Source organism: Oxyura jamaicensis, chromosome 3 (genome assembly GCF_011077185.1).
Source record: "Oxyura jamaicensis isolate SHBP4307 breed ruddy duck chromosome 3, BPBGC_Ojam_1.0, whole genome shotgun sequence".
NCBI lineage: Eukaryota > Metazoa > Chordata > Aves > Anseriformes > Anatidae > Oxyura > Oxyura jamaicensis.
Window position 1 is genome coordinate 102,773,308 of NC_048895.1, and position 26,370 is coordinate 102,799,677.

A 26,370-nucleotide genomic window follows, 5' to 3' on the forward strand; every position below is an offset into this window, starting at 1 on the left:
ATGTATTTTGCTGTGAGACCTAAAGCCAGTATCAACAGCGTTTGCATAAAACCCTACCGAAGACGTGATCTGTAGGAACTGAGTTACGTTCTCAGGGTTCTGTGTTTAAACTGATTCATTCTAACATTATTCATCGCTTAATTCACCTCTGAAGTTCACTAGCTACTGAAATCTTTAAGTCAGATAGTAAGATCTTGTTCAGACCATTGACTCTGAGTAGGATTTACCAAATTAGCCAACAAATTGAATTTAAGCCATCCATACATTTAAACCAATGGAAGTTACGCTAACAAAGAGCATCTGTAATGGCAGCCCGGATTTCTCAGAAGAGATGAGAGCCATTTTTACGGAATAGTGCTGACGTAAGTCTTATTCCACAGCCCCAAAAGATCCAGTTGCCTCCCAGTTTACAAGTTCAGACAACTGCAGGCATAAATTCTTCTGTGAGAACCTGAAATATTTTCTAACCTGAACTTAAAGGGGCTAATTTAAGGCATCCTGCACTACCGAGGCTACGGTATCTCTAATAGATGCCCCAAATCTTTCTGAAAGACTGAGTTATGTAAAAAATGTCATTACATACAACTTTGATAGTGTCACTGCTGAGACCAAATTTCATTGTTCTCTGTTTACAACATTGGTTTTCCTTGAAGAGCAGTTTAAGTAGTTCAGAGCACAGAAACAAAACATCTCTTTTCTCCCCCTCCTTTTCTTCCATGACCACAAGCCCCCGTTATTGTTTCCCAGCAGATTTATGACAATTCTGAAAGACCCAGCATCTGCTCAGCAACAAGTCAGCAGCCATACATTCATCCGAAGACAGAACCGAAGAAAATGAGGAAAAAAAAAAAAAAAAAAAAGACACTCCTCAGCTCCAGCAAATTTTACAAACTGTCCTTTTGTTTGCAGACCTAGAGGGATTTCACACTAACGATGAGCACAATAGAAGGAACGAGGATTTAACTAAGTATGGGGACTGGACAACTGAGAATATCATTTGTAATAGAAGAGCTTATGAGCCACTGCTAATGGCATTTACAGAATCTCTAGCTCAGACGATTCTTACGCTGATGTCAGATCACAGATAGCACGCTAGAGACACACATGCCTTAAACAAGTTTTCATGTGCAGAAAGTGAAGTTTTGAATCACTTACATAGTTTGAGGCCACACTTCATTATCAGCTGCGTACTTATGTCTCTATCGGTTTCCAGATCCTGGCACAAAGACTAGAAGGCATACCTCTATGAAGCTGGAGTCTTCACAGTGTAGTGGAAAATATTGTGGCAGATATCCAGGACTGGTACTAACATTTCACCCTTCCCACACTGGCATTTTATTCATCTGGAAGCTGGCCAAGCTGTAATTGCTGAAGCTTCCAGCAGTCATGTCATCTGGCTACACTTAGGCAAAAGAGGGCAGATCTCGTAACAGAACTCTGGGATTTCATTGTAGAATTGGGATTTTAGGACTGGGATTTAAAGTCAGGAGTTTTTCAGTAGTGTTGGGAATAAATACGTTTGCACTTTTCTTATATATGAAGTTTTACCAGCAAACCTGCAGTCTTGGTTTGGTAAGGAATTCTGTGCAAATCTCAGATATTGTTAGGATATTGCTTTGGCTGTGTAGTCCAAACTTGAAGACCACATTAGCAGTTAAATCACTGATACATTCTGTAAATCACCTAAATTCTAGTTACCTGAATAAATGTAGTAACGTGTGCTGTATTTGTTTTACACCATAATTTATCTACTGGCATAACAAATCGCCTGGTATCACACCAGTAAGAGTACTAAACTAAACTAGAAGAAAACAGTTCGTCTGTTGATATTACTATTCTCACAGACCTTGAGAAATATAAACCTCCTGTTTTGCTGCTGAACTGAATTACAGCACAAATATCTGAAAAGAAAACAACAGATTCAGGTGGAGTACCATCCTCACCACCATCACCCATCTTGCAGGCAAGTTAGGAACTCTTGAGCTCATTTTTTTCCATAGTATTCTGAAAATACTAAGAAATAAGTTGAGATGATTAACATACCAGTGTGAAATCCTTTGGAGGGATCGAAACAGAAGCCCTGCCCCTCGATTCACTGTACACAACCATCTTTAGCAGATGATCATCACATCTTTAACAAGATAACGATTTTACCAAAGTCTTGGATGTTTTCAGTTGTCCCCGTGCCTTGCAAAGAGTAAGCGTGGCTCAGGGTTTGTTGTATTACTCTGTCCAGTGTTTCCTCAGCTGTAGGGCATGCCCTCTCAGGTGAGGTGGGGCAGCATCTAAGTGCAAATTATCTCCTGGAACCAGAAGCCCTAATACCACATGAATGTGCTTAATTAGTCTGGGTGTTAGGCTAATAATGGAACTTACCTGGGGAAGGGATGTGGACAGGGGACTTTCCAAAGGCATTTAGGAAATTATGGTCTATTATTTTTGTATCACCCTATTCCCCTATACCTTTTGTTGCCTTGTGGAAGTAACAGTACGAGACAAAATGGTACTGCATTCAGCATCATCAAAATAAAAGAGCTGATGCTGCAGCTTCAACATGCATCTTCTGTACAAAATGGAGATGCAATAGACAGAACAGCTACAATTTGCCCATCTTACAGACATTACACGGAGCATTTAATAAATTCAGCTGTAATCTAGATACTAGGCCCAGATAGCAGTCCTGTAACAAACACTGACAACTCACTCTGCAAGTTGCAAAAGGAAAGAAAAAGCAGTGTCAGCTGACGATGTAGCATATGCTGAGACAGCAATGAAAGCCAACTCTTAAATGAGCAGATAAAACCGACTGCTAGCATGTATGCACTGAACATTTTTACAGGAGAACGAGAGCACTTAGCAGTTAAAAACCTTTATGGATCAAAGGATCAATAAGAGATGCATGGGGGAGGGAAAGAAATTATGAAACCGAAACACCAATTAAGAAGCATATGAGTTTATGTAGAATCCTGCCACACAATACTTTGACAGCAATTCAAAGTGACTGCATGAAGAAAATGGAACTGATACATTTGTTTGTTTTAAAAAGCAATGCATGTCAGTTGGAGCATACATAATCTGAACAGTTTTATTGTCGGAACACTCGTTGTGCACACTGAAAAGAATGAACAAAACACATGGAAGGTGGAAGATGTACCATCAGAAATCTACATGGACTAGCAGTATGTCCTTTTTCATAATGTCATATCCTGTCTAGCCAGGACACTACCAGAAGTTAAATATTTTCAAAAACCCACCAACATGGGAACTAAGAGGTAGAGGTTTAGAAAAAAAACTTAAGTGATCTAGAAAAAAAAAAGAAAAAAACACAGGCAGAGCAATCCATTATTACAAAAAGCTCCAAAAACTGGGGAAACAGTAATACTAAAAGCAGTCTAAGAACAACAGAAAGCAGGTTATGATGTGGCAGCACACAAACTAATGAGCTAGGACAGATTCCGTGGCATTCCTAAAAGTGTATCTGAAATACCATAATAATAATGATGACCATCATTGAAAAAAATGGGAGGACAGATCAGAGAATTTCAAGAGATTACAAAAAAGACATAATTTAGATGATAGGATTTGCAAGCCAGAGAAGAATATTGAGAAATTGGCTATTTTTTCTTAGGTCATTAATAAGGTGAAGCCATTAGCTCAAGTAGATTTAGTTATTGCGAAGTCCACATGTCAGATTAACTACGGAAAGTTATCCAGCATGTTTTCAAAAAAATGCAAATTGTTCGAACATGACATGAGTTTGAGAGCAGACTTTTTACAAGTATGCGCTATATTTGAGAAAGACTTCTAGCACAAGATACTTAACTTTAGCCCTTAGGCAATTACATGGAATTGTTACAAGTCAACAGTAAGTGGTTTATAAAATGTAATTTTATTTAATGTTACTTTGCTGTTACAGAGGGCATAACATTTTCACAAGGCTTTTTTGGGACTACAATCAATGATTAGCAACACACAATAGTGGTCCGAACTCTCTAAATAACAATCACTGGACAAACTTGACACCTTCTCACATGTGCACAAACCTGCATGGAAAAGTACTAAATTTTATACTTGGACATGTGAACTTCAATTGGTTTTCCCATTCCAGTGTATTAAGAAATGACATGCACTTTAGTCTGCCAAAAAGCACTGCCTGTACTCCGGCAGTAACATGCTGCTTCTAATACATAGTAAAGTGAATACCAGAACTACGAAGGCAGGAGTGTAAGTGAACTTTTATTGGGAAGGGATATCAACTTAAACAGCAGCAACTGAAAATTAAAGAGTAGCCCCTGTTTTCAAACACGCAAGCTCCTGCATTACATTACAAATTGATTTGCTTCCTGTATAAATTTTCAAACTAGAAATGCTCAATTTTGTCTGGCCTGATACTTCTGCATCTCTACCGAAAAGAATACACAGTAGCATGTGAAAGTCAATTATGGGAAGGAAACCCTGCATAATAAGAAGGGAATGTGGAGAATTAAAAGCTACGTGGAACACTCTTTAGTTGCAATTAACTACATTTCCATATCTTACTGTAATATAAAACACAGTCAACTGGCAGGAACTGGTTCAGATTTGTTTTTAAATACCAGGTACACTTTAGTCCGCTACATAAGTGTTTGGAAGTTACTTATGTTTATATGAAATGAAGCTATTAATACTTTTCTACAGCAGTAACCGCACACCAGGAAGGCCAGGACAAACACAAATCAAGGAATGGAGTTTTCCCAAAGCTGCAGTGTGAAAAGACTATAAATTGATTTCCATACACATGGATGGGTTTTCTTTGCTATAGGAAATCCAAGTGGAGCTATAAGGAATGGAGACGTGTAAAAAGGTTTCTTGAGAAGGAAAGGGAGAATGACATCCCATGTGCAGTTTAGTTTTCTGCACCTTCTGCAGCATCACATTCTTCTCCTGCACTGTCTGATGTCCATAACTAGAAAGAAAAGAAGAGCAGCGTCAGCTTTCGCAAGTGGAGCTTTACTTCCAAAAAGGAACAACTATTAACTGTACAGAAAAAAATGAATTAGATTTAAGGATCACTGCAAGTATCAGCGCAGTGGAGCTGTAGAACCCCAGCTTCCAGTACTTGCTTGGGGAGAGGTAATTGGAAATGGTTCCCCAGGTAGAGGGCACAACTATCTCTGCCCCTCAGATATTAACGGCAGAACAAGCACCGTTCTCAAGTCCAGACTTTTGTGCTTAATAGCACGGTACAACATTAATGCTAGATCATTCAACAACTCTTAATGACAGCTTTCTAATTTCAAAAGCAGGGGTCTGGATCCTAAGAGATTGCCATTTTGGTTACTGAAGTAAAGCGTTTTACAGTGCTAATAGACATCTCTACTGAAGGGATATTGCAAAGTTATAATTGTTGCTGTAATTTCAAATACAGCAAATATCCACAGAGAGGATGTTCTCTGTAAAATCGCCTTAGTTACGTATTTTAAGAGCCTACTGGTTCCATTAGGCATTTTTCTTAAACAGCTTATTGTTACAATTATACTCTAACTCATCTTTAATACACTGAAGGTTCAGACCGTTCATTTTAATGAAAAAAATCAGGCAAATGACTAAAGTAAGCCACACTGGATGTACAGAAGAGAAGACATTTTGTTTCTGAGGTACCAGTTACAATGTTTTTTGTGATCTGTTGGGGATTCTCACTAATATTTCTGGACTCCTTGTCCTATTTTGTACATTAAAATAGCTGAGAACACACTTTTCCCCTTCATTGAGAAGGCTAGAAAACATTAAAAATATGCACTATCCATAATGTTATTCTGCATGACACAGCATGTAGTTGCTGACACGATAACTTAGTTTGAATGCAGCCTAAGCTGAAAAGATATACCAGGGTAAATAGCTTGAATCAGTGCTATGTTTTGTGCTAAATGTTTTCGTTTCATCACAAATTCAGTTTAAGCAATTATACGGCTACAGAATAAATAGCACATAAAAATTCAACTCACTGTTAGGTTGTCTCTAAGCAACTGCATGATGAGAGTACTGTCTTTGTATGAGTCTTCGTTCAGTGTATCGAGTTCTGCAATGGCCTCATCAAACGCCTGGAACAATTATGAGCAATTAAGTCTCTCTATTGACTGATCATTAAAAAAACAGAAGTTTATCAGTAAAGGAAGCTTTAAAAGAAAAAGAAGTGTAACATTAGAAATTAGTGACTTGAATTGGTTAATTTTGAAATGAGGCATAAAGGCAGCATGGCTTAAAATTTAAGTCACACTGTGAAAAACAGCCTGCTCGTACCCCTTGAATTCCATTAACAACATGAGCTTGGAAACCAGATACATTAAATAGGGTCATTTCCTGCATAAACTCTAGGAAGTCATCATTCAGATTATTTTAGGCATAAACTCTTCTCTACTGTCCCAGGGCTTAGAAGAAAAAAAAAAAAAGCAACTTACTGTCTTTGCCAGTGTGCAGGCAAGCTCAGGATTGTTGAGAATCTCATAATAAAATACAGAGAAGTTAAGAGCTAGACCCAAGCGAATTGGATGTGTTGGTTGCATCTCCTTCTTGCTGATGTCGAACGCCTCCTGATAAGCTCCCTGTGAGTTTTCTATTGTTTCTGTTAAAAGGAGAAACATTTCAATATTAGGCAGGGTTACTATGCAATAATTGTGATTTTTTTTTATTAAAAAAAAAAGGTATGACCATTTGAAGTACTCCCTTAGCAGGAGACTAATAGTCCTCCATTTAACCCTCCTCTTCGCAAAGCACTGCACTTCCCTAAATCACGTTAATAGCCTGAAACCCATTTTAAGTAGAGCTAGCACACTGACAAACCACAGGGGGCAGATTAAGCTACTACAGAGCACAGGTATTCAGAAGACAGATAAATACACAGAAGTTAGTAAACACCAACATCAAAAATTACTACAGTACCTCAGCTTGACATACAAGTGTATAGCCTTTGATTCAATGCAATCTTTAGTTATGGAAATTGTACGTTACTTTTCCTACGGAGCTCCTGCTTCATTCCCTTCACAGGATGCTTGTGTTTGAGCTGGGCGTGTAGCATGAAGAAGGCAGCTGTTTGTACAGCCCTACCTCTTCGTGAGGAAGTCTAGAAGACATAGACTGTGTGTTCTTGAAAAATCTGCCTTCAGAAATTGGGTGGAGAGAAGTAGGAGGTCAAGATAAAAAAAACAAGGTCATACCCAGATTAACTTGGAGAAATGCCACAGAAAAAAGAGGTTAACAGGGCGAAGTAGATGCACTGGGAGTGATACACAGTCTAGTAAAGATTCTCTTCTGGAAGACAACCAAAGGGCCAACAGTAGCCCTAAGTGTGCTTGCCAAATGAAAATAGACTGGAGAAAATGAAGAGCTAGTCTCAGAACTCAGAATCCAGTTCTCTGAGGGAATCAGCACCTTAAGTGCTCTAAAAAATATTGGTTAGAGAAAAAAAAAAGGTTGGTAACTAAAATCTGTTAAGTATTCATGAGAGTGAAGTTCTCAATATTTACAATGTAATAAGCACTAATGAAAAGCTTGCAGTAAAATTCAGGGAAACTTGCAGAAAGCCAAGCACAAAGTGTACACATGGCAGTGTGTAACACAAGCTCTACAAATGGAAAGCACTAAAATCTACTAATAAGGTTATCAATCAGTCCCTCTTCTCCAGTAAGCACCCGTATCAGCACACCTATCACTTTACATGCAGTCCTTTCAGCCAAGATAAGCTGGTATTTCTCTGCTTAGACAGCCAAAGGTTTTTAACTCTTGCTTGAGACAAAAAGAAAAGAGTATTTCTAGTAGCGACACCTTGGTTTTGGCTTTCAGACTTAGACATGCTGGTGTCATTTAAGTAAGGCAAAAGGTTAGAAATTGCATTAATTAATTGCTTTCAGAAAAAGACTTTTTACTTTATTTTCTGTATTTTCATCTTTTAACTTCAATCCTCTTATGATACAAGGAAAGAAAGCTTTTATTTAAGTGACAATCAGCTCTGTCTTCCCAGTGCAATGCAAGGAGTTTAAACTAGCCAACAACACTGTCAGATGCCTGCCATGCCCAACCCAAAGGGACACTTCAGAGCTCTGCCAGCTCCCAGTCTCTCCTTTCTGTGCCACAGCATCACTCCAGGGCTAAATTTTGCCATCCCCTCTTTTTTTTTTTTTTTTTTAAAAAAAACACAAAGGCATCCCTAGCTTATGCCATACCATGGGTTTTTAAACATCTCAAAAGTGCCTGGACACCTTGCAAGATAGTTCTAATAATTAATTCAATACATCCTCAGAACAAAGTTAAAATACTCCCCGGAAGAGCTTTGAGTTACTTCAGACCACCGACGCACATGTTCTAACTGCATTTTTAGGATGCCCAATATCAAATGACACTACCAGCTGGGACGTTTTCCAGGCCTTTTCAGCTTGATCCAAAAGGGCAAACTAAAATTACATCCCATATTTGATGCCTATTCAGGCTCCTTCTGCCTATACGAACATTTGGAGATCCCCACTCAGACACAGTCTGTCCCCACGCTGCCAACTTTCCCATGAATTCAGAGGAAGATAGTGGTGTGTGTATTTTATTTGTTCCCTCCCCGATGGCTCAAAACAGAAGGTCATTAACTATTAAAGACCTGCGGTTCACAAGGTACTTACGTTTTCTGTCATCACCACAGGCAACTTCAGCAAGGTATCGGAAATAGTCTCCCTTCATCTTCAGGTAGAATACCTTGCTCTCTGGATTAGTTGCATTAGCTATTAAATATTTGTCCAACAGCTCCTGAAAGAAAAAAAAACGAAACAGACATTAGCTTATTACAAACAACACTGAAACCAAGTTCAATTTGTTTTTCTTCTCTCCAGTAACTTTGAATGGCCTCAAATTGGCTACATATGAAGAGGGGGAGGGAAAGGGAAGAGTTTAAGGAGCATTTTAGATAAACCACTTAAACAAACCACACAAATCCACAAAGCTAGATAGTATATTACAATGATCAGACTGCAGAAAGCAGCAGAAGAGGGTTACTGGCATATAGTTTCAAGAATGTTCTTAAAATGAGAGTTCTAAAACCACTGTTTGAAATGAGTAAGCTTTTACTGGAAAAGTGAAACCCTATGCATTAATTGTCAAAGCTATTATAAATAAGAAGTCATTCTACTTCACAGGAAAAAAGAACCATGAAGAATAACCGTGCTATCATTTGTAAAAGCTGCATTCAGACTTGCAAGGAAGCACCTCCGAGCCACCTCCCTACAGCCAGCCCCACCAGAAGCAGCACGGGGAGGCAGCCCTCGCTTCTGCACCCTGCTCTCCAGCACCATCCTGAGCCACTGCTCGCTCATGTCGCTCCTCTTGTTCTCAACTCTCCTTCCTGATGGCCAGGGCCAGGTTTGTCAGCCTCCAGCAAGATGAGGGAAGGCTCTCTGCAAGGCTAGCCTTTGCAATGTAGGGGTGGAGGAGAAGGGGGAGCACAAGTGGAGGATTTTCCCCAGCCACAGCAGTACTCAGCTCTCAGGTGCTTCAGAGAACTGATGGGGAGACCGTTTTCTGGCTGACCTCCTTGTCCCCAAGCCCCAGGGATTTTTACCTACCTCATTACTCCAAAGCAGCCACGCTCTCTGGAATTTACGAGATGCCAGTAAGCTCCAACACACTCTAGGCAGCCCCACAATACCCAGAGCAACTTTACACTAAGAATTTAAGTGATAAAGATCTGCATTCAGTTACTTGGAAAATAAACAGGTCATAAAAGCAGCAGAAAGTTTCCACCAAGCTTGCAGACTGTGGCTAGTAAGAGGTTTCTTACAGGAACACGTAGCCAGACTGATGAAGCAGTAGGGAGGCACTGTTTAAGTTCAAGGAACCATAACCTTCTAGGGAAAAAACAATCATCTTGTAACTGTAGCACTACTGGAAAGGAGTAAATCTGAGATAGAAGCCTCCTTCAGAATAACACTGCCAAAGACTAGACACCAACCAGCATGGCATATGAAGTTATACAAGTTCCACATTGCATGCCGGGGTGTACGCTAGGGCTTGCACAAGGGTACCGAGCAGCACAGCTCGTTGGTGTTCTGGAAGCAGCAGCAAAACCTGAGCTATGTTTCAAAACAAGAATTAAGGCGGTGTAGGCAGATGGCTGGTACAACCACACATTAATACTGTTATTTCATGTGAGTCATCTGCATCTTACAATGAGTTATTCCCACCCTACAGGTTTCTGCAGTGAGAAAAGCTTCACGTTTTGTCTCTGCCTCGCTGTTTTCCTGATGCTTTTCTCCTCAGATAGATGTCTACGCCAGCCACAAAACAGTGTTTGAAGTCTGAGGTGGTGATGCAGCAAACCACTGATCACATCCACCTTCTGGGGAAGCTTGCTGCCTCCCTGGGGCTCAGGGTGAGGATGCTACTAGGAAGCTTCCTAGCCTGGCTCAGCCCTCAGATTATCGCCTTCTTTCCTCGCAAGGGTAGTGGCAAAGTCACCATGGTGAGTCCAAAAGTGATCAAAAACTTCAGAGCCTTGGGGAGATTGGCGATGGGATCAGGAATGCAGGTGGTATTCTCCTCTCCTTCCAGAAATAGGGAAGGAAATGAAAAGAAATGGGCAGACCCAGCTTCTCAAGCTCTGAGGCTGGTGGCACCAGTAGAATGTGATGTTTTCCATCCATGGGATGGTCTGTGTGACACCAGGCTCGTTGGGGCCTGATGAGATTCACCCTTCTCAAAGGGGGGAAAAGGATTTTTTCCTCATGAGTTAGCAGGGCTTACTGAAAGAGCTTCAATAGAGGTTTGAAGGGGAAAAGGGATAAAAAAGTAGGCTTGTTAAGAGATAAGCCATGGATGGCAGGACAGTGTTTGAGGGGTGATGTGCTGGTGATAGCTTCCACTCCACGACGTAGAAAACACTGGAAATGTGCTACCACCAGTGCATGCCCTATGAGGGATCAACAAGAGGAACAAAAAGGTTTGGCCCAGTCCCTGCTCAGGTCTGGAAAGCTCCTGAAGCACGTTGAAAATAACTTTTTGATAGAGCTGACTATCAAAGGTGTCCTCCTAGAGCTGCTCAGAAACAAAGTTTTGCAGGCGAAGTGATGACTGGTGGCTGTCCTGGACACAGCAGTCAGGAAATGCTTGAATTAAAACTCTTTGGTGATAGGGAAAAAACCTGTCAGCAGAGCTGCCACCTTGGATTTGGGGACAGAAAGCTTTAGGCTGCTCAAGGAACTACTTAGTAAGGTCCCCCGGGAATCTGGTTTTGAGGTCAGTGGGGTCCATATAAAGGCTGGTCCCATTTTAAGAGCCACATGTAAGAGCACAGGAACAGACAATCCCAGCATGTCTGAAGGCAAGCAAGCAGTGCAGAAGGGCAGCTTGCCTGAGCACGGATCTCCTCCTGGGACTTAAGAGAAAAAGGAAGTGTATGGACTTCAAAAGCAAGGCCACGCTGCACAGGAGGATTACAAAGATGCTGTTTGCCAGTGTACAGAAAAAATCCATACAGCCAACGCTCAAATGGAGTCGAAGCTAACTAATACTATGATAGATAAAAAAAGGCTTTTTAAGTATGTTGACAGCAAAAGGAGAACTAAAGAAAACACTGCTCTGTTACCTGGTGAGCTCAGTCACCTCTCAAATATGGATAAGACAAGAGCAGAGACATGTAATGCCTACTTTGCCTCCGTCTCTAACACCCATGATGGGCCCTGGGCTGGAAGATGACAAGCACGGGAGGGATAAGCTCCCACTGGCACGAAACCTGTGCAGGATTTGCTGCTGCTGCTGTATGCACACAAGTCCATGTGGCCTGATAAGACTCATCCCAGGGTACTGAACGACTTAGCCAATATTACTCTGAGACATCCCTCGGTTATTTGCCAATGGTCTTGGGAATCTGGAGACGTTCCAGTTGACTGGAAGCTGACAAATGTTATTCAAGAAGGGCAAGAAAGAGAACACAAGTAATTACAGGCCTGTCAGTCTCACCTCAGTGCCCAGTAAAGGTAAGGAAAAGATTATTCTGAGTTATTGAAAAAGACTTGAAAGACAATGCAGTCATCACTCAAAAGCAACATTGGTTTAGGAAGGGAAAGTCATGCCTTCCTAACTTAATAAACCTTGTCACAAAGGGAACCTACCTGGTAGATGAATGGAAAAGAGCAGATGTGAGTTTTGGGGGTTCTAGGTAAGCTTTTGATACTGTCTCTTACAGTATCCTTCTGCACTAAATGCTCAGTACACCGTTGACAGGTACACAACACGATGGGCAAGTGATGCGCTAACAGGTCAGGTTGTAAGCTGCAGGAAATGGGGCTGTGCCAGGCTGGTGGCCAGACACCAGTGGTGCTCCCCAGCACTCAGTTTTAGGGCCAGCTCTCTTCAGTGCTTTTATCAATGACCCAGACACAGGAGCTGGGCACACACTAGGTACGCTTGTGGACAACACTGCATTTGGAGGAGCTGTTGATTCCCTTGATGGCAGGGAAGCCTTACAGAGGGATACATACAGCCTGTCAGTGCATCCTCGAAGAGCTGCCTGCACCACACCCGTCTGAAAACGGCTGATTCTGTGCAGATGTCCAAGGATCTTTCAGAAAAAAAGCTGATGCTTGGAATGAACTGCAGTTTTTCAGGCAGCAAAGAGCAGGTTACATACATGGATTTCCTACGTGCTCTTCAGCTGGAGGAGTGGAGCTGCCCAGACATCAGCTCCCACTCCCAATTCATCTCTGGGGCCTCCTAAATCCTTACCACACCACATGGTAAGAGCTCCATGCCTCTATCTGCTAAGGCAGAGCATCTTAGTTCCAGATTTGTGCTTTTTTCCTTCCTTTTTAAGTCTTAAATGGAAGAAGATTTCTTGTTTATCAATCATGTAGGATGCAAAAGAAAACCAGACTGAGCAAAGCTAATTTATCTATGCAGACTGTTTCAAATTTATAATGTATTTGGTACACTTAGTGAGCCCTTCATCTCAGGATATCACCGTCATGTCTCACCATCCATCTCACCCTCCGCTCTAATAGATGGAAAACATCCGTGGGGCAGTGAGAGTAGATATGCATGGTAAGATAAATGATTTTTTATCAAGCAGTCCTCGACACTGCTGCAATCAGTAATAGCCAAGAAAACTCAAGGTTTCCTACATCCGTTCTCTATCTTCCCCCGCTCGGGGGTTTCTGCCTTCCCATCAGCCAGCAATCAGTCACGAACTCGCATGTTAAACACCAGCTTGTAGTAGGAAAAATGAGAACTGGTAGTCTGAACAATGAAGGAGACCTCAGCCACCTCAGTTTCTTATGAAAAATTTTACCTGAAGACAGAACCAGGCACTCCCACAGGTATGATCTTGACAGTTTCCTAATACAGCAGTCTGCCTTCATACGCGTATAAAACAAGTGTGCCCATCTTTTTTGGGGGGTGGGTCAGACAGTTCTGTATCAAAATACAGTTGCCACCATTATAAGATCTGCTCTTATCAACCTTCTAAATCAAGGCCTGACCAACCTGCTTCATGAAGTGAAGTGTGCCTTAGGTTCTTCCATGAAAAGCCACACGATACTCAAGCTGCACCTCAGCTGTCTGCCGCCAGCCTGCCCTGCTGCTGAGTGACCCAGAACCATGAGCAGTATGAATAAGCAGGAGTCAGAAGTCTGTTCTCAAATCAGACCGTTTGTTTTCAGCATGGCTGCACTAGAGTAGGTTTGCATGGTGACAATTTGTTGCTGGTATCTGCTGCTTCCTTGATACTGAGATGTTCTTCTCAAGTGGCACGCTGCTCCTCTCATGCTGGGACAAGATCTCTCTTCTCCCTCTCCATTTGTGTTGCTTACATGTCTTAATTCAGTTCTACCTTTGCAATGTGCTAACTCTTTCCTTCCCAATATCACTGCATTCTCTTAGACAATATTCCTTCTCCCTCCTGCAGAAGGGTGCCTTTTATATTTATTTCTTAAAGAGATACCAGCAACATGAGCTACTCGTCCCTGGAACAGTTCCCTGAAGATGCCAGCCAGGAACCTGGCAACAGTCCCCTTCTTCCCCCCTTAAAGCTGAAACTCATTGTGACATTTTCTCCCAACTTTGGGTGACTTATTCCTTTACATGCCAAGAAAAAATTGCATTTCAACTGCATTTTTCCATCCTTCTCCAGTTTGCCTTTTTGCTCTTTTCCAACTGATACTTTTTTTTTTTGAACTATTTATTCCCTCCCTGCTTAAGCAATAACAATGGTTAAGAGTGTCACAGCATCAGGCCATTGCGACTCACCTGAGCCAGAAACATTGACTTCATCTGCTCTCATCACTTCCTTATCATTTCAGCTTTGTGAAAAGCAAGCCCTGAAGGAATATGCCAGCTGTATCTCTACTTGGAGTACCTGAGATAGACAAAGCAGCTCCCCGAAGACAGCTCCTTCGTAATTATTTGTTGTGTGCACCCAGCCAGCTTTTCCTTACACGTGCCCTCCAACTCACGTACCAGCCACACTTCACATATGTTTTCTGTTGCCTGGTGTTCAGGAACACCCCCCGCACCCCGATCCAAGTCTATTTTAAAGGCAAGCCCGACTGAGACATCAAGTTCAACCACAACACTCACTAAATACCTTTTGTACAGCTTAACTGTGTGGTGTGTTCCAGTGGCAGAGAAATAGTTCCTGCTATTTGAGCTGTACTTCTCTCTTCCCACATCCTTGGCTATAACAAATCTTGACAGCAAAGATGAGTTTTCAAAGATATATTCTTGTGTACTAAATTGAAATGTTCACTGCCTCCAGCACTTGAATCAGCTGATAGGTGATTTTCTTTCTGAAATCCATCAGTATAGATCTACACATGGATCCCAATGCCAATAATACCTACATTCTTCACATTTACTGGCTCAGTACCAGAGGATGAACACGAACCAGATCAGCTCCTGAGATTAGCTACTGATCAGAAGTAGTTTAAGGTCCATTTTTCAAAGCAAGCTGAAGCTATCAAGTTATCATGTGCCTAGGCACCTTCAGAAGTTCTCAGTGTGGTAAACTAAAATCCTGACTCAAAATACTTATGATGCCACCACTGAGACATGACCTAAGCCTGTCATAAGCATCAGCATCACCAGCACCAAGTTATTTAACATTAGGCCACTAACAGAGAGATCTGCACTGCTTTGTATCACATCTTGGCATGGTACATCATTGCTTTTGCTCCATCAGAAAGACATCAGGAGCAGCAATGTTCCCCAGAAGTCTGCTTCCAAAAATAAATTGCTTAAGTTGCTGCCTGATCTTCAGGAAGAAGTGTACTGGTATTCAGAAACCTGGCACAGGGTTTTGTGAATAAAGTTTAAATAAAGCTCCATTTTTCAAGTAGGACTGCTTCAGCAACATTCTTTCACTCATGCGTCTTACTTCAAGTTATTTAAAACTTATTCCACAGCCTTCTTTTGGGTGTATGATTATATATGCTGTTCTTTAGAAGTAAATACGATGATAGTTTGTGAGGAAGCAATTTGTATTTGCAGGCTTTGGCAATTTAAGACTAAATTCTGTGCTAGGCTTTGACTAGTATGACAAAAACTCATTTGCAGAAGAGAAAATCCAATACAAATGGACAATCTCTTTGTCAGAAACTAATCAGTATCTGTGCATATGCTATTAAAAACTTGGTATTCCTCCTTCCTAACCCAACACCACGATGGAAGAAGTTCAGCCCCATGGGATAAAGAGAGACCAGCTTCACCTTCAGCTGCTTACAACTTCTGTTGTTCAAATGCTCTTCGGCTCTGCCAGCAGAGGTGCTACCACTCCAGAGCACCTATTTTCAGAGGTCTTTCAAAGCCTAGGTTCAGTTTATTAGTGCTTCCAAGGCATTGTTCTCTTCCCAAGCTGACACTGAACTTTATTTTAAGCTTTTATTTATTGTAAGTATTGAACAGATATGACACAGGTGAGAGCAAGGATCTCATTACTTCGTGGTGTACTTGCCTGTAACAGCAGAGGCTTATTGGCCAAATCCCACCAAGCCAAATGGTCACATGCCAGTGAAGAAACTGTTCCAAAAAAAATCCATTTTTGATGCAAGGTACCTTAAAAAAGCAACTCATGTGCAGAGTGCATGTCAACATCACTTGTTTTTTTAACAGGTTAACTCACCACTCTGGACATGGATTCAACATCACACTCAGTCCTAGCTGGAAGCCAAGCAGCTTGAAGCCAGACATGCCATGTGAAGTGTGTGACACTACATTAATTCAGCCAGGTCTACAATGTTCAGAATACCTGGAAAAATCCTCCAGTCTGAAGCATTTCTCAAAGGCTATCCAATATGAGGAAAGGCACCCATAAGCAACACATGGGACTGGTTTCTACCAACTGCAGTCAAAAAAAATAAAGCTAAAGAAGTTGGTGACACGGCTCAGACCAAGATATTCCCCTAAGATAATTATCACCTGCAAGTTTAAGCAGTGCAAATATCGGGTGTTCCAAGCCGCTTGACATCACCCACCATCAACGGAGGCTCAGCCCTTTCAGTAATGCTTGTACTCACAAATGACCGCCTGTTTTAATCGCCTAGTAAATTGGTATTAAGGCTGTTTCAAGTCAAAATCAGTCATTCCAAAGTCCACAGAGTGACTCACTGCAACCTAGGTGTGTTTTAACATTCACCAGTTGGTTTCTCGACAGGAAAGGGAGAGTCCCCTGCTGCAACAGCACGATCACTTTACTTTAAAACCCGTAATTCAGCAGAAATAAGCTCTTCGTCCTTCTGGATTCGAGCTCTATGCATCGACTCCTTTTGGGAGAACATTAAATGGTTTTCCTGCAGACCTCCTAAGACTTCAGTATTTCTGTTTTTATATTAAGATATGTCTGTGTCTTTCCTATGCCCTGGCCTTATGATGGCTTAAGACAACCTGACAACACACTGCTAAGAGCAGAGGCAAACAGACCTGCCACGGAAACAGGGAGGGTGATCTAATTCATCTTTTCCATTTAGATCCGAGTATTTGTCTACATAGTTTTAAAAACTGGCAGTCACTATTTGGGATTGGCCCCGAACAAAGGATCTGGAATCCCACTTAGCAGATGCATTGGAAGCTTCAGCTGCAGCAGCACACCTGCCCACACTATTCCCACCTGGGGCCAAGATTCATTTCATCCAGCATTTACATTCAGTGCTTACGTTCCTCCTAAAACGAGAAGCTTGATGGTCCCCGAAGAACTACGTAAGCCAGGAACTAGAAGCGTGTGGAAATGCAACTTCTCCTTTCTATACATTTTCATCACACAAAACCAACAGCCTGAAGTCAAAGGATTATTCAAGATTTTATGGAAGAGGTCTAAAGTTTTCCAGTTCTCCTCCTGCCAAATGTAGGAATGAGTCCTCAAAAAAAAAAAAAAAAAAAAGAGCCCTTTTAAAATAATTCCAGTTTTTGCTGAAATACCAGCTGCACAGCACAGCCAAAGCTTTCAGGATTTTTTTTTTTAGTATCCAACAGATTTATCTCAAATTGATTCTAGCATTCTTCCACGATCGCATTTTCCAGACTTCTAATTCCTCCAAATACTTCAAGTGCTATTTTCCCCTTAGCAAACATTCATCACCGACAAGTCCTTCCCTTCAGAACCCTGACCACCTAAAAGTTTCTTCCAGCATCCTTTGTCATCTTCCATAATACGATGGATTTAAGTAGTCCAACTCTGTTTGAAATTTACATTTAAAAAAATATTTGTGCTTTGCAGCTACAGAAGCTCTGAAGTTACCGAAATACAAGATTAAATTCTCAAAATGAACAATAGCAAGGAGGAGCTAGTGGGGTTTAAGTTGCTCCTGAGTAAGTATCTCATTTTTAAAGCCAGCCTTTCATGCTATCCAATGAAGCCTGTAGGGTAGCAATCCAAGTTCGACTTGCTCTGCTGTTTGGCAGCCCAAAATCAGAGGCTTCTTAAAACCAAAATCCAGAAACGTAATAAGATTTAGATGTGCTTCCCTCCCATTATTTTATGCTGCTGGAATAGCCTTTTATATCGCTCAGCTTTACATTAACTTGAAGGAAACAAAAACACATACATATTTTTTTCATTTGACATATTAGCAATCTGCCAGTGATGTTATTCCACACAGGAGACAAGCTCCAGCAACAAAGCCTACCCTCTAAGTTTGAGAGCTACAAGCCAACTTTCCAGATAACCTTGTTGTAACAAGTCCCCACAGCAAGCAAACCTTGACTTTTGTGCCCTGCCTGCTTGCTTCTACTTCAAAACAAGTTCTGCTTACAAGAATTTTGCAAAAGGTGTTCAACATAAAAACTTCCTGAAGAAGTTTTATGCAGGAAATACGAGGGTGTCAGCCTGATAAGGCAGTGTCCAGCGTATTTGGAAAATTTAGTGTCAGTGCCAAAAGAGCTTTCTGTTTCCAGAGCCTACCGTGGTTCCTACACCCAACTGCCTCAGCAGATGGGCTGTATATATTAAAGGCCAGACAGAGATCACCACAACAAGGTAAAGACCTTCCTCAAGGTCAGAAACTGGGAACTCAAACACTTTATTCCTTTTACAAATTGAGAAGAAGGCACAAGCAAGATGACAGTTAATTCAGGACCTCCCATTTCACAGGTCTTCATGCCTCATATGTTTTGCTGGGCACACAGAACCACAGGACATGAAACTCAGCCCTTCGGTTATTTTTAGTGCCTGCTCTATCTATGGTGCCCAGTTCACATGAACTGCTCTTGAGCTGTACCAAGTGAACGAGCAAGTTACAAGCTCACAAGGCAGCTGTGTGCTCCACTGGAGCACTGTGATACTGCTCTGGCTTCCTGGGACACAGAAAGGATGAGGAGGGACCTGTGAACATCGGACCCACGAACTCAGTGTAGCTGCGTGAAATTAAGTGCCACAAGTGTTTGAGAACGGTCTTATCTACCTTAGCTAGCTAGCCTCTGATAAAATTAGCTTCGTGTTTAAATACGAAAGCACGTGAATGCTAACAGCAAGTAACATCTAGGGGCAGTAAGCCCATCGTTCTCAAAGGCCAGGAGTGTAATGTGGAAGAAGGAACAAGATTTACACAAATAAGAGAACGTAACTCATTAACAAGCATCTCCACCTAGCAAACTCGTGAAAAAAGGACATCCATGGACTTTTTACCATGCTGCCCCTCAGTTTTCCACACTGCCTCCCTCTGAATGCCCGATACTCCCCATTGCTGAGCACGGAAGGCCAGGCTCCTGCCCTGTATCTTCAATATACAGCCTTCTTTTTCCTTCAAAAAGACATCCGTTGTATCATTACCTAATGTAGTTGTCTTACTGGCGTCTTCCCTGGCTGGCAGGTAAGCATGACAGTAATTTTAAGGAGTCTGTTAAAAGCGTCACTGCATCAACAGAATAAATAGAATTTGTGCCTTCGTTGTCAGTACTAGCTAGTGAGTACATCCTATTTGCTCAAGGCCACCAAGGCAATAAATGACCTCCACCAAGTTTAATAATTCTCAACATACAAGTAGACTGAGGTACAGTACAAACAAAGCTTTAATAGCTTCGACTGCAGCCATGCTAGTTAATTTATAGCTTAACCTCATTAAAAAATGGATCTGACACTGGAGATGGATGGAGCTTTGGCTGCCCTACTTTCAACAGTTGGGTCACCTGCATTAGCAGTATGATTTCCTATTTTCAATTACTCCACATCCTGCTTCTCATAGGATGATAACATTCAGGAGAGGTCTTTTAGAGCTCTTGGCAGGCATGACTTTGCAGAAGTAGTGCTGACCACTTCTTAAAACTTTTAAGAACAGACAAGCTGACTTTCATGCTTTCCTACCTTCACCAGCCATTAATTAACCCCAGTCTCAAGACTGCTATAACCATGCATATCAAATCAGTGATCTAAACTCACCCCAGTAGCTTCTGAAAAAGGAAGTGACACTGCATGCGCAAATATAGAGGCACAAGTTTTCAGAACCTCAGACAGGATACCTTGCAGCCATTTATCTTGTATCTTTCACCACTTTGATGTATTTTAGAAATTCAGCATCTCGCTGGAGGGTGTGGGGGGTATGCAGCAAGTGATGACTGCGTGCGATGGAGGCCTCAGCTACCACCATAATTCCTGGAACTATTTTTAGTTGGGCTCTAACAGTTTTCAGCTGCTTCCAGAACCTCAGTGCATCCTAGGCTTTATTTCTGTAACTTTCCTAGAGATGGATTCAGTTTTCCTCGCAGGCAAGTGTAGTACTCCAGCAACAGATACTAACAAAGGGAAAAAAATGTCACAAGGAAAAACTATGAATAAGTTAAATTTAGAATTCACGATGTGAACTTAAAACATTCATTTAATGCTAACTCTGCAATTGTGGATTTGCCAAAAAGTAGCATTCCCAATCTAAGGGCTGGCTTTGAGCCACGAAGTAGCAAGTTTTTTAGTCAGTTACTTAACAAGGATGAGTCAACAGCATTTGCTTTAACTTAAAGAAGGCAGAAACCTACTTGAGACACTGTCCCGATAGCCGTTGTCCCAACTAATTCAAGTCCAAAAGTCAGATGAACTTCAGTGGTTAGCGTATCTGATCTTCAGAACAAAACTGCATCCTACATAGTCCCCTGTGTCGAAAGACTAACATCCTTTTACTCAGATGTCAGTTTCACCTCTACAACACTATGTATTTCTGCTTACCTTTTGGCAGTTTATTCACAATAGGCAAGCAGAGAAATAGGATTCGCTTACAGGACACAAAATTAGGAATATAGTAGTCCAAAGCTCGCACTTACTCAGCCTAATACATTACTACATACAAAATAAAAGTCAAGATTTCACTTTTTTTGTAGGTCAAAGCTAACAGTGGTGGAGAAGCAGCTTATGTTCAAAGCATATTCGTCATCCAACATCAAATATTTTAGTTCACGAGGAGTCTGTTGGCTTCTGCACGAGAACACCAGCTCCAATTCCAATGAAGCTCTGAAGTTGTGCTGTTGAAGGTCATGTTTAAAGCAGCTTTTTCTAACATGTGGTTTGATTTTTGACTTTTTAATTAAAGGGATTAACTCTAGAAGAGATCTACAAAGGGGGCGAAACAAGAAATGGATGTAGATTTCACGCTTATTATTAGCGCTTAGTCTCTTAATTACACAAAGCAGAAGTATTAACAACACTGTAACCTTGGGGGGAGGAGGAAGGAAGGAAGGAAAGGGGAGCTGGCAAGTGCAATACGCTGTGCCGGGCTTTTGACAATTAGCACTGCAATCTCGCTGAAGATCAAATTTACAAGCATCCTCTCAACCTTAAGACAGTAAAAATTGAAATAAGATAGACCTTACAGCTCAAGACACCGCCATGGGGCACAGAAAAGCATCCTGAGCACAAGTAATGTTACTGCGAGTCCAGTTCTAGAAGCTCACAATGCACTCGCTCATTCCTAGAAATACTGGATCTGACAGTGCCACATAACACCTTTTGCAGAGAATATCCTAAAAAAAAAAAAAAAAGGATGTTTGGAAACAACAAAGAGAACCTCATATATGTAGCTATCCTGTGGTCATTTAAAAAGACATTAAGAACCTTTTGAGTTTCAGCTAGAGATGTGAGGAGTACACCATCAACACACGGTTGTTTCCAAGCCTTAATAAAACTTTAGCCACTGCATCTTCTCCAAGTTTTAAACCATAAGCACACAGTCATCAATTCTCAACCTCTATTGCTCCATGAAAGAGCTCAAACCATGCTGGGACCAAGACATTGACCATATGCAACGTGCTGAGCACACATGGAAGAAAACCCCAAGGTGCAGGTGAAGAGTCAACTGCTTCCAGACAAGGGTTGGTGTCTTTTTTTCACCGTACTAGTTTTCCCTAAAGAATGAGGGAACTTGAACATGTTGCCAGTTATTAAAATGCAAAGGGACTGAGGTTTTCAAACCAGTCCCTCTCTGCATCCCCGAAGGGGTTCCCCTTCAAGTTACCCCTTTTCAAAAATGTGAACTCACTGAAGTCATCACGTATCTACAAAATAAAGCATTAGCCTGGGATCATACATTTTTTGTTCCAAGTTCCACGCATTTTTTTATTAATCATGCACAAGTTGGTGGCACATCCATCCCTACTATCTACTATCCCCGCCTCAAAATCACTCACAGAATTTAAGGGTATGTGAACTTTGCTCTCAGTATCTGAAACAACATGGTTCATCTGTACCTTGAAAAAAGTAAAATTGCCAACCTATTTATTTATCCAGGAACAAGAGTTTCAAGAATGCTGTGGACTATGATTCTTAAGGGACAACTCAACATTAATTCTCTACATTACTGAAGAATTAGTTGATCAATACAAGAACTTCAATAAGACCTGCTAGCATACCTTTCAAATAAAGCATTTCATGCAGGTTGTTTGACAGTCATACCATTTCTTCATTAAAGAGCCACTCTCACTTGAAAGACCAGTCATACAATGAGCACTTGAAAAGCACTGAGATCACATCAGCTGCTACTTGCAAGGCAGACAATTAAAGCAATGTCTCCACTGCTTGGCATGAGATGGAATGTCTTGCCATGACCACTGAGTGTGCACTCATTACATAATTAGTAAATATGTCGTTATGTATCTGCGCACAGGTATGTATTATTACATACATATTATGTATTTGATATACATACCAACCTCATTTCAGATGGCTATATTCTAGTGGTGATGAAATTTAAGTTCCTTATCAAACCATAGCCTAAAACAGTGCCTTTAATTGGTTTGAAGCACTCTTTACAGGAAAAAAGTAACTGCAGATTCAGTATTACTGCTTTTCCAATCAGTAATCAGAAGGACCTCATAACACCAGCACAAGTATTTCTAAATGAAGGTTTCTACAACAACAGATAGACTTCGTTTTGAAAAACTGCCACACCAGTAAGCAAAAAAAAAACTTTTGAAAAAAGCTGCTAGTAGTATGACTAACAGCAGCCACACTCCACCCAACATCCACCCTTGCTAAATTCAAATACTCCAGCTGACAAGCAACCTTTCCATGCTATTTGCCAGCAGTTGCTTCAGTTTAGCTGCCTTCCTAGAACTAAAGAAGCATCTTTGAGAGTCAAGTTCACAGATCTAAAGAGCTGGCAGCAGTTACTACAGCATTAGTAAATAAGGAATTACCATTCAAGGGAGTCAAAAGCGCTCTGTGGCTCAGCTTTAAGAGACCCGTCTTTTGTGGTGCCTGCACATTTGAGTTTCAGCCTCTCTTGCTGACTCACGGATCGTAGGAGCAGTAGGTGGATGGAGGAGGAAAGCAGCAGCACAGAACTGCACACGGTACTCAAAGGGAAAGTAAAAACGTGGAGCCTTGCAGTAGCTAACTGTCATCCCCTCCCAGCAGAGGCGACACACCTGTGCCAGCACGGCACAGCAGGAAAGGCATGCTGATCCGGAGGTTTGTCTTCTCTACTTCCTGCAGCCTTCCAGGCAAGGAGGAAAGGATGAAGCTGCCAACCAGGCTGGTAACGGGGGAAAAAAAGACTACAACGCAGGGAAGAAGTCAGCTAGGACAGGAAGAGCTTGCTTTCCTGACATTAAAGGTTTGTGTTAGCACAGCTCCCGGGCTACCTGCTGTACACTGTTTCATACAGCTGCAATATTTCAGTATGGCCACTGTGTGATATGGCTCACTGCCTTGATCACTCAGAGGCATTCCATCTCCCCACAGAAGCACAAGCTCCTTGTTGGGATGGCACAGCAATGAGATTTTGTGCGTAACCTCCTCCTGGGAACTATTACCTAGCAGTAGGATGGAGGGAGATTAAACAGCCTGAAGAACGAGCTTTATGGCCAGGCCCCAGGACGTGGCTGCCAAGTGAATCCGAAGGAGATTGAGACAAATGACAGCAGCATACACACCGACACCCTATCACACCACGGCTAGTGTGAATCTTGTGTGGGGCACTGATTCTCATTTCCTGTGACAAGTTGCATAATTTTCACAAAGGTGAAGTTTTTGCAACTTAGCTACGCCCATAACTGTAAAACAGCTTCTCTGAAGATGGGAATTCTTAATGTATTAAGAAATTAACTCAGGTGATTCGTTAAGCTAATATATTTTCAAATAGTTTTCAAGCAAAGGCAACTCATTTTGACTGATTTACAGAAAAATCCAGGTGGCAGCACACAAGGAAGCACACAGGTATTTTCTACAACCCAAAGCACCCCTTATACACAAGCCAGAACACAAATCAAGAAAAAATTCAGCTACTTCCAAACCAGTCAAGTTTAAATTCAGGTCTCCTAGCCCAATTTAGGATATATTTACCTCAAAAGTTCTTTATTTTCTTATAGACTTGCTTCTTCCTGTTCTCATGTTAGCAATACTAGACATCAAAAAGTAAATGCTACTTTTAAAAAAAGAGGAGCAAACCACTGAAGATTATCTGTCATGCAATTACGACTGCATTATACACGTGCAGCTTCCTGCAGCCAGAATGCCCTGGTCATGCAGAGCAGGGCCCAGCACCCTCCACACTGCTGACACAGGTCTGTACCGCTCCTACTGCACTGCGATACGGTTTTCACTATCAATAGCATCTGGAATTCCGCTGCTCATACATAGATTTATTCCTTGGCTTCGGTGCACGCTCAGGTCTGTTACACCTGTCTTCAAATTTTAGTTTTACGTTAGTCCACAATTACTGCAAATTCATCTTGAAGAAGCCCTGAGAAATCAATTTGAATCTGACATAGCCAGTTTCTACACATTCCTTCTCATTTCCTGTGAAGATGTCTTACTTCACAAAATTACCATACATATATGGTGTATATATATATATAACAAAATCCAAAATCTTGAAATGTCTCAAAGACCCTGTGAAGAGTTTTTCCTTACATGAAGTAGTAAATTAAGTGAACACCGTGCTTTTAACAAGTTATTAGCTCAGCCCTTTATTTCTTCAGGTCATTCTCATTTTCTTTTTAACTTATCATATGAATAGCTAAGCAGCCAGAGCAAACAGGTACGAGCCTACATTCTCAGCATCTCTGCAGTTTCCTAGTGCAACACTGCATGTGGATCGCTCCATCCAAAATGGATCTCAAATACAATTGAGCATACCTCAAATACCTCCGCACATATGGCACCCATAGCATAGTGCAGATGATCTCCTCCCTCAGGGTAACACATGTAACAGTTGCAGAAGTTATTGCACTGACTTCCCCTACCCCGGCACGCTTCACATATTCCCCAGTCAAGTTCCCAGTCCTACTCCTCACAAAGCAGCACACAAGAATACTATTTCTTTCTCTCAAAAAAAAAAAAAACAGAAGAGAAAAAAATCCCCACTCACCAGCACAGTGGTGCAGATGGACCTGAGCTCAGACTCCACCTTCTCCCGATAGTCCTTGATAAGTTGCATCTTCTTGTCGCTGGTGTCTGTCTTTTGCTCGATGCTAGAGATGACCCTCCAGGCAGAGCGCCGCCCCCCCACTACGTTCTTGTAGGCCACCGAGAGCAGGTTGCGCTCCTCGTTGGACAGCTCGGCACCTTGCTCAGTTACTGCCTTCATGCAGGTAGCCATGTCATCGTAGCGCTCAGCTTGCTCAGCCAGCTTGGCTTTCTGGATCAACTCGGTCTTATCCATGGTGGCTGGCAGTGGGGCGGGAGAGGTATGGTAGCGAAGGCAGGAGAAGCTGGGGACGTCACGCTCCCAGTGAGAGAACGCACCTCAAAACCTGTGAGAAAAGAAGAGAGCAACCATGACTCTGGGATCAAATGCTAATGAATGTTGTATTATATGCCCCCTTGCAGAGCCCTAAAAAGCAGGGAGTGCGTCTCCCTGCCCATCTTGGAGGAATGGGCTGGGATCATCCCGCCCTTCCACGTAGGGCTGAGGGGAGCGGCCGCGGCCTCAAGGACCCGCTGCTGGGGAAAGGACGGCCTGGAAATTCAGCTAGTGAAAGCACAGCGAGCCGAGAACCCATCGCTGGGTCAGGGCGGGCGTTCTGCCCTCACCTTTCCCTCGTGAGAGGGAGCGAGGAGGTTCAGGAGGCTACCCAATTCCTGCAAGCCAAGCGGGCCTCGCTCAAAGCCATTCCCCGAGGGAAAATAATAATTAACAAAATGAATAAAGGAGCGAGGCGAGCCCAGACCCGGGGCCGGGGGCGGCTTCGCCTCCTGGCGGCGGGGCCGGGCAGGGCCGGCCCCCCCCCGCTTCCCCCGGGCATCGCCCCGCAGAGGCCGAAGAGCCCCTCCGGAGGGCCGGGGCCCCGCGGTGAGCGCCGGGGGAAGGGAGCCGCGGGGCCGCCGGGTGCGAAATGGCGGCGCCGCCGGGCGGCACCTCCCGCTGCCCGCCGCCGCCGAGCGCTGGGCGCCGCGCTCACAAAATGGAGGACGCCGAGGCGGGGCCGGGCGGCGGCGGCCGCCTCACAACGGTC

The 26,370-nt window shown here is 42.4% G+C and overlaps 1 protein-coding gene and 1 long non-coding RNA gene across 2 annotated transcripts in view; one reads left to right on the forward strand and one right to left on the reverse strand.

The window, feature by feature from the left end:
• Positions 1–2,937: 2,937 nt before the first annotated feature.
• Positions 2,938–25,675, reverse strand: YWHAQ (tyrosine 3-monooxygenase/tryptophan 5-monooxygenase activation protein theta). Its single transcript, XM_035321269.1, has 5 exons — positions 25,284–25,675; positions 8,643–8,766; positions 6,438–6,601; positions 5,985–6,080; positions 2,938–4,945 (listed from the first exon to the last, which is right to left on the reverse strand). The coding sequence occupies exons 1-5, from the start codon at positions 25,575–25,577 to the stop codon at positions 4,886–4,888; spliced, it is 738 nt and encodes a 245-aa protein (XP_035177160.1). The 5' UTR covers positions 25,578–25,675; the 3' UTR covers positions 2,938–4,885.
• LOC118164024 overlaps positions 25,538–26,370 on the forward strand; it is a 21,416-nt gene continuing 20,583 nt past the window's right edge. Inside the window, exon 1 of the long non-coding RNA XR_004749305.1 lies at positions 25,538–25,670. This is a non-coding gene — a long non-coding RNA (uncharacterized LOC118164024). The remainder of the gene's footprint in view (positions 25,671–26,370) is intronic.

Coding starts and splice junctions, on each gene's coding strand:
- YWHAQ (XM_035321269.1), bottom strand. CDS start 25,577: ATGGATAAGACCGAGTTGATCCAGAAAGCCAAGCTGGCTGAGCAAGCT. Junction 8,767..25,283: donor CCATCTGCACCACTGTGCTG/GTGAGTGGGGAT, acceptor TTTTTCTTTCAG/GAGCTGTTGGACAAATATTT. Junction 6,602..8,642: donor CTGTGGTGATGACAGAAAAC/GTAAGTACCTTG, acceptor TCCTTTTAACAG/AAACAATAGAAAACTCACAG.